This window comes from Penaeus japonicus, unplaced genomic scaffold (assembly GCF_977035675.1).
Source record: "Penaeus japonicus unplaced genomic scaffold, GWHDUDI00000001_assembly GWHDUDI00000039, whole genome shotgun sequence".
NCBI classification, from domain to species: Eukaryota; Metazoa; Arthropoda; class Malacostraca; order Decapoda; family Penaeidae; genus Penaeus; species Penaeus japonicus.
The window spans coordinates 21,284,642-21,292,141 of NW_028234441.1; the positions used below are offsets into that span (position 1 = coordinate 21,284,642).

A 7,500-nucleotide genomic window follows, 5' to 3' on the forward strand; every position below is an offset into this window, starting at 1 on the left:
TTGTGTTTGTTTTGTTTTTGCCTGTTGTTGTGTTTTTTCTGGGTCTTTCTTGTCTTGTTTTTCTTTATTTTTTGTTTTTGTTTTTTTATATACCATGTCTTATTCTATTGTCTCTTTTTCGTTTCCTTATGATACTTGTTTTATTCTTATGATACTTGTCTTATTCTTTTATGTTTCTTTTTCGTTTCCTTAAGATACTTGTTTTTTTTTGTTTGTTTTTTTGTTTGTTTGTTTCCTTTTTCGTTTTATTTTGTACGTTTTTCTTTCTGTTTCGCTTTTTGTTTCCTATTCATGCTTGTCTTTTGTTTTTGTATTTTCTCTCGTGCTTTCTTTTAATATAATGATGATGAGGAGGAGGATGTTAATTTAGGTGCGATGTGTCATTATGTATGTGAGCTGAGTTGTGATAATGAAAACGTATGCGTACTATACTAATAACCATCCCCATAATTTTTTAACAGAGTAAAAAAAACGTTTAGTCGAAATCCAATCAAAATTGAGTAAAGGGTCTACATAATATCATTTGCAATCCGCATCGTTTTGTCTTGCAAGAAATAGAACCGAGTTCAAATTGATTAAAATTGTAAAGTGATTAAAGTTTTTTTTTTTCTTTTTTTTTTTCTTTTTCCTTTTTTTTTTGGTTTTGAGAGATAAGAAAGATAATTTCCTAAATGTATGACTTTGTAATCGGAATTATTTATCGCATATTTTATTAAACCTTTAAACCGGGTGAGAGGGGACAGAGAAGAGAGAGAGAGGGGGAGACAGAGAGGCCGAAGAGAAGGAGAGAGGGCAAAGGGGAAAGGGGGAGAGAGGAGAGAGGAAGAGAAGAGGAGAAGGAGAGAAGGAGAGAGGAGAGGGGAGGAGAGGGGGGGGGGAAGAAGAGAGGAGAGAGGGAGGGAGGAGGGAGGGGGGAAAAGAGGGAGGAAGGGGAGAAGGGGGGTGGGGGGGAAAAATTAGAGAGAGGGGAGAAAGAGAGGAGGGAGACCCGATGATAGTAGTTTTGTTTTCTTCTTGTCTCTTCTTTTTCTCTCTCTCTCTCCCCTTTTTCCCCTTCCCCCCCTTTTTCCCCCCCCCTCCCTTTTTTAACCTTTCCCCCCCTTTCCCCCCCTTTTTTTCCCTTTTTACCACCCCTCCCTTCCTCCCTCTCCCTCCCTCCTTCCCTCCCTCCCCCTCCCCCTCAATCCCTCCCTCAACCCCTCCCTCTCCAACCCTCCTTCCCCCCTCAATTCCTTCAACCCTCCCTCCCCATCCCACCCCCTCAATTCCTACCCCTCCCTCCCTCCCCCTCCCCCCAATCCTTCTCCCTCAATCCCTCCAACCCTCCCCCTTAATCCCTCCCTTAACCCCTCCCTCACCCTCTCCAACCCACCACCTCAATCCCCCCCTCCCTCCTCCTTCCCCCCCCCCCCACCCTTCACCACCCCACCCCCTCCCCTTCCAGATGTCCCGCGAGCTAGCAGTCGAATGCCGCTCGATGCTCGCCCCGAAAATGAGGCCTGACACCCCCCTCCAATGGCGTGCAAGTTCGGTCACGAGGAGGTGGTCAAGGTCCTGCTCGAGTCGGGGTCGGATGTGGGAGACACCAACGCCGCTTGTGCTACGCCCTTACACCTGGCTGCGGCGCAAGGACATACTGAGTGTTGCAGGTTGTTAATGCAACACGGAGCTCACATCGATTGCTTCAATAAGGTGGGTGTTTTTTTTGTGATTTTTTGTGATTTTTTTTTTTTTTTTTTTGAGGGGGGGGAGGGGGGAGGGGTGTATTTTGAATTGCATGAGTACGTGCATGACTGTTTTTGAAATAGGGTGTCTGTTTTACGTATTTTGAGTTATTGTAGGTTCTTGTATATAGATATTGAGATCTTTGATAAATATTTCCTTTCTGTTTGTGTCTGCCTGTCTAGTTATCTCTTTGTTTATCTTTTATCAGTCTCATCTCTCTCTCTCTCTTTCTCTCTGTCTCTGTCTCTCTTACTTCTTGGTCCTCTGTCTTCTGTCTCCTCTTTTTTCTCTCTCTCTGTCTCTCACTTTCTCTCCTTCTTTCTCTCTTTTCTCTTTCTTAATCTCTTTTTCTCTCACTTTACACTCTTTCACGCTCAATCTCTCTCTCTTCTCTTCTCCTCTCTCTCTTCTTCTCTCTCTCTCTCTCTCTCTTCTTTCTTTTCTTTCTCTCTTTCTCTTCTTCTCTATCTCTCTCTCTCTCTCGCTTCTCGCTCTTCGACGCACATCTCTCTCTCTTCTCTCTCTCCTCTCTCTTCTTCTCTTTTTCTCTCTCTCTTTCTTCTTCTCTCTCTAGCTCTCTCTTTCTCTCTTTCTTTTTCTCTCTTCTCGCTTTCTTTTTCTCTCTCAACTCTCTTTCCTCATTACGTCTTCCCTTCTTTGGAGGAAAGAGGGGGGATGTGTGCGTAATTGAATCTAATCTCACTTATCCTCCCCTTCCTCTCTTCTCCTCTTCCTTCTCCTTCTTCCCACCTTCCTTCCCTCACCCTTTCTCTTCCTCCCTTCTCCCTCCTCCCTCCCCTATCCCTCCACCCTCTCTCTCAGCCCCACGCTCTCACCCCCACTCTCTCAACCCCTCTCTCTCACCCCTACTCTCTCAACCCCAACCCCCCTTTCCACAGGACAACAAAACCCCCCTCCTGCTAGCGGTACTGGGGAGCCACGTGGGAGTCACACGCCTCTTGCTGGAGCACGGCGATACCTAACTCAGGAGCTTGCGACGGGAGATTGCATGCTTTGGAGATTGCTCTATCGAGGAACGGGTTTGGAGGTGAGATGCTGAGGAGGAGGAGGGAAGAAGGAGGTGGGAGGAGGAAGAGGAGGGAGGGTTGGAGGAGGAAGTCGGAGGGGGGAGGAGGCGGAAGGAGGATGGAGTTAGGGGGAGGAGGAAGAGGTGGAGGAGGAGGGGGAGGAAGAGGAGGAGGTGGAGGAGGAGGAGGAGAGGGAAGGGGAGGGGAAGATGGAGGAGGAAGAGGAGGAGGAGGAGGAGGAAGATGATGAGGAGGAGGAGGGGGAGGAGGAGGAAGAAGAAGAGGAGGAGGAGGAGGAGGTGGAAGGAGGATGGAGAAGTGGGAGGAGGAAAAAAGAAGAGGAGGGCTGAGGAGGATAAGAGCATGGTACGGAAGGTTGTTTGTGGAGATAAGGGTTGTGCCTAGTTAAAGGATAAGGATGCTTGGATGCTGTGGAGGATAAGGCCGATAGATAAAGATAAGGATGATAGGAAGGTTGCGTGAGATGCTGTGAAAGATAAGGCTGATGATGATGAGGAGGAGGATAAGGATGGTAGGAATGTTGCACGAGATGCTGAAAAGGATAAGAGTAAGGATAGTAGGATGTATATGATGCTAAGGAGGATAAGAGTAAGGATAGTAAGAAGGATGTATATGATGCTGAGAAGGATAAGGCTGAGATAGATAAGGATAAGGATGCCAGGATTGCTGTGTTAGATGGTGAAGTATGAGAGATGTACGAAGGATAATTGAATAAAATGAATAAATGTGTATGCGAATGGATAAATGGTGTGATGGGCAGATAGGTAGGTGGATTGATATGTGAGTAAATAAACTGGGAAGAGATTAAGTTCTTGGCAAAAGGAGAATGAAGTAAGTGAGTTTGTATGATTATATTTGTGCCATGTATTTCTTTCTACCTCACCTCTCGTGTCTGTTTATTCTTTCTTTCATTTATTATTTTTATTTTTCTAACTCGCTATCGCTCTCTCTCTGTCTCTATCTCTATCTATCTGTCTGTTTATCTATCTTTCTCTCTTTCTCTGCTTCTCTCTCTCTGCCTCCTTCTTCCTCCCTCCCCCTCCCTCCCCCCCCCGTTCACCCTGCTTCTCCCTCCCTCTTACCCTCCAATCTCCCATTCCGCTCCTTTCCTTTCCCTCCTCTTTTAATCCCTCCCCCTCCCTTCTTCACCCTCCCTCCCCTCACAATCCCTCACCCCTCATCCTCCATCTCCCTTCCTCCCCCTCTACCCCTCCCTTCCTTCACTCCCTCCCCTCCACCATCTCCCCCCCCCCTTCCTCTCCACCACTCCCACCCTCCATCTCCCTCCCCTCCCTATATCCTTCCCCCCTTACACTAAACCTCCAAGCCACCCATCCCTCCCTTCACACTCTCACCCTCCATCTCTCCCCTATCCCCCTTATCCCTCCATCTACCACTCTCATCCATCCCCCCCCCTCCCCTCACCACTCCAACCTCATCTTGACCTCCCCCTCCCCCTTATCCTTCCCCCTCTACCACTCCCAAACCTCCAAGCCACCCCCTCCCTCCCCCTTCACCACTCTCACCCTCCATCTCCCTCCCCCTCCCCCTTATCCCTCCCCATCTACCACTCCCACCCTCCATCTCCCTCCACCTCCCCCTCCCTACTCCCAAACCTCCAAGCCACCCCCTCCCTCCCCCTACCCCTCCCCACTCCCAAACCTCCAAGCCACCCCCTCCCTCCCCCTCCATCTCCCTACCCCTCCCCACTCCCAAACCTCCAAGCCACCCCCTCCCTCCCCCTCTATCCCTCCCCCTCCACCACTCCCACCCACCATCTCCCTCCCCCTCCCCCTCTATCCCCACCCACTGTACCACTCCCACCCTCCATCTTCCTCCCCCTTATCCCACCCCTCTACCACAACCTCCAAGCCACCCCCCCCAAAAAATAATAATAATAAATAAATAAAAAAAATAAAATCTAACCCCACCTAACCACCCCTCCCGCCCCCCTCCTCCCCCCAGGGACGTGGTCTACAGCATCATCCGCTCGCCAGCGTGGGAGGAAGGACTCCGGAAGGTCTACGAGGACCGGAGGGGACACAGATCCACACCCTTCAGGAAACTCATCGAGAAGATGCCGGGGGGGCGACGAGAGGGGATGCTTGGATAGTGTGGGTGGTGGGGGTCTTTGGGGGGGGGGTGGCTGGAGAGGGGATGAGGGTTATGGGAATAGGTTGGAGTGGGTTCTTTTGGGTGGAGGGGTGAGTGGAGCGGGGGTGTGGGGGGTTTTTTTTGTTTTTTTAAATAAGTGGAGGGGTGTGGGATGGGGTGGGTGGGGTATGGAGGGGAGGAGGGGGTGTGGGATGGGGTGGGTGGGTCTTTGGGTGGAGGGGTGGAGGGGGTGTGGGTAAGTGGAGGGGTGTGGGATGGGGATGAGTTGGGTATGGAGGGGAGGAGGGGGTGTGGGATAGGGTGGGGGGCTCTTTGGAGGGGTGGAGGGGTGAGTGGGTGGATGGAGGGGTGGAGGGTTAGGTGGGTAGGGATTGGGTGGGGGGCTCTTTGGGTGGAGGGGTGGAAGGATGAATGGGGGTGTGGATAAGTGGAGGGGTGGGTGAGGGTGTGGGTAAGTGGAGGGGGTGTGGAGGGAAGGAGGAGTGGATGGGGGTGTGGATAAGTGGAGGGGGCGGGGAATGGGGTGGGTGGGATTTTGGAGGGGTGGAGGGTAGGTGGGTAGGGATGGGGTGGGGGGGGTTGGACAGGTTGGGGGTTTGGATGGTTGGGTGGGTTTGTGGGTGGAGGGGGGACTGATGGGTTGATTAATGAATGATAATGATAATAATAATGACAATGATAGTAATGATGATAATGATAATAATGATAATAATAATAGTAACAATGATAATGATAATAATAATAATAATAATAATAATAATAATAATAATAATAATAATAATAACAATAATAATAATAGTAATAATAGATGAATAAAAAAAATGTCTTATAAAAAATAACAGATAAATTCAAAAAATCCCCACACCTCCTCCCCTCCCCTCCCGCCCAGGTGCATCCAAACCAAGACCTCGATCGACCAAAAGGAGACCCGCGAGGAAGTCAACTTTGAATTCCTCGACGACACGTACCAACTCCGCACCGGTCAGTCCCAATTCGACACTCGAGGGAGACTGAATTCAAATGCTCGACCTTACACCACTAATGCTCGAGTGCTTACGAATAACCATCCACTCATGCTTATGGTTGTTTACATGAGGACAAGCTTGTTAGCTCACCCGGTGTGCGTTCACCTTATCAAGCAGAAGTGGTATAATTATGGCAGGTGAGTTGGGATTGTGGTGTGTTTATGGTAAGTAAGGTGAAAAGTGGTATAATTATGGCAGGTGAGATGGGATTGTGGTATGTTTATGGTAGGTAAGGTGAGGAGAGTGGTATATGTATGGTAGGTGAGATGGGAATGTGGTGTCTTTATGGTAGGTAAGGTGAAGAGTGGTATGTTTATGGTAGGTATGGTGAAAAGTGGTATGTTTATGGTAGGTGAGAAGGAGAGTGGTATGTTTATGGTAGGTAAGGTGAATAGTGGTATGTTTATGGTAGGTGAGATGGGAATGTGGTGTGTTTATGGTAGGTAAGGTGAGGAGAGTGGTATATGTATGGTAGGTGAGATGGGAATGTGGTGTCTTTATGGTAGGTAAGGTGAAGAGTGGTATGTTTATGGTAGGTATGGTGAAAAGTGGTATGTTTATGGTAGGTGAGAAGGAGAGTGGTATGTTTATGGTAGGTAAGGTGAATAGTGGTATGTTTATGGTAGGTGAGATGGGAATGTGGTGTGTTTATGGTAGGTAAGGTGAGGAGAGTGGTATATGTATGGTAGGTGAGATGGGAAAGGGGTATGCTTATGGTAAGGTGAAGAGTGGTATGTTTATGGTAGGTAAGGTGAAAAGTGGTATAATTATGGTAGGTTAGATGGGAAAGGGGTATGTTTATGGTAGGTGAGAAGGAGAGTGGTATGTTTATGGTAGGTGAGAAGGAGAGTGGTATGTTTATGGTAGGTGAGATGGGAATGTAGTATGTTTATGGTAGGTAAGGTGAAGAGTGGTATGTTTATGGTAGGTGAGATGGGAATGTGGTATGTTTATGGTAGGTGAGATGGGAATGTGGTATGTTTATGGTAGGTGAGATGGGAATGTGGTATGTTTATGGTAGGTGAGATGGGAATGTGGTATGTTTATGGTAAGTAAGGTGAAAAATGGTATGTTTATGGTAGGTGAGATGGGACAGTGGTATGTTTATGGTATGGTTAAAAGTGGTGTGTTTATGGTAGGTAAGGTGAAAATTGTTATATTTATGGTAGGTGAGATGGGAAAGTGATATGTTTATGGTAAGTAAGGTGAAAAATGGTATGTTTATGGAAGGTGAGATGGGACAGTGGTATGTTTATGGTAGGTAAAGTGAAAAGTGGTATATTTATTGTAGGTGAGAAGAAGAGTGGTATATTTATGGTAAGGTGAATAGTGTTATATTCAGCGTAGGTGAGATGGAAAGTGGTGTAATCATGGGGGATGGGAAGAGAAATGGTTATAACTATATCATTTGAGAACAGAAGTGGTATAGCTATGACAGAAGTGGAATGATTAAAGCAGTTGAGAGAGGAAGTGGTATAACTTAGGCCAGACGAGAAGAGAAATGAATATAACTATGGCACGTGGTATAACAGTCTATGGTATATCAAAGGAGAAGTGGTATAGCTATGAGTAGTATAGCAGAAGTG

At 47.6% G+C, this 7,500-nt stretch overlaps 1 protein-coding gene across 1 annotated transcript in view; it reads left to right on the forward strand.

The window, feature by feature from the left end:
* Positions 1–1,444: 1,444 nt before the first annotated feature.
* LOC147467027 (transient receptor potential cation channel subfamily A member 1 homolog) overlaps positions 1,445–7,500 on the forward strand; it is a 13,249-nt gene continuing 7,193 nt past the window's right edge. The window contains exons 1-4 of the mRNA XM_086533572.1: positions 1,445–1,649; positions 2,625–2,773; positions 4,740–4,888; positions 5,779–6,051. Of these exons, the coding sequence (XP_086389698.1) occupies positions 1,445–1,649; positions 2,625–2,773; positions 4,740–4,888; positions 5,779–6,051 (776 nt within the window). The remainder of the gene's footprint in view (positions 1,650–2,624; positions 2,774–4,739; positions 4,889–5,778; positions 6,052–7,500) is intronic.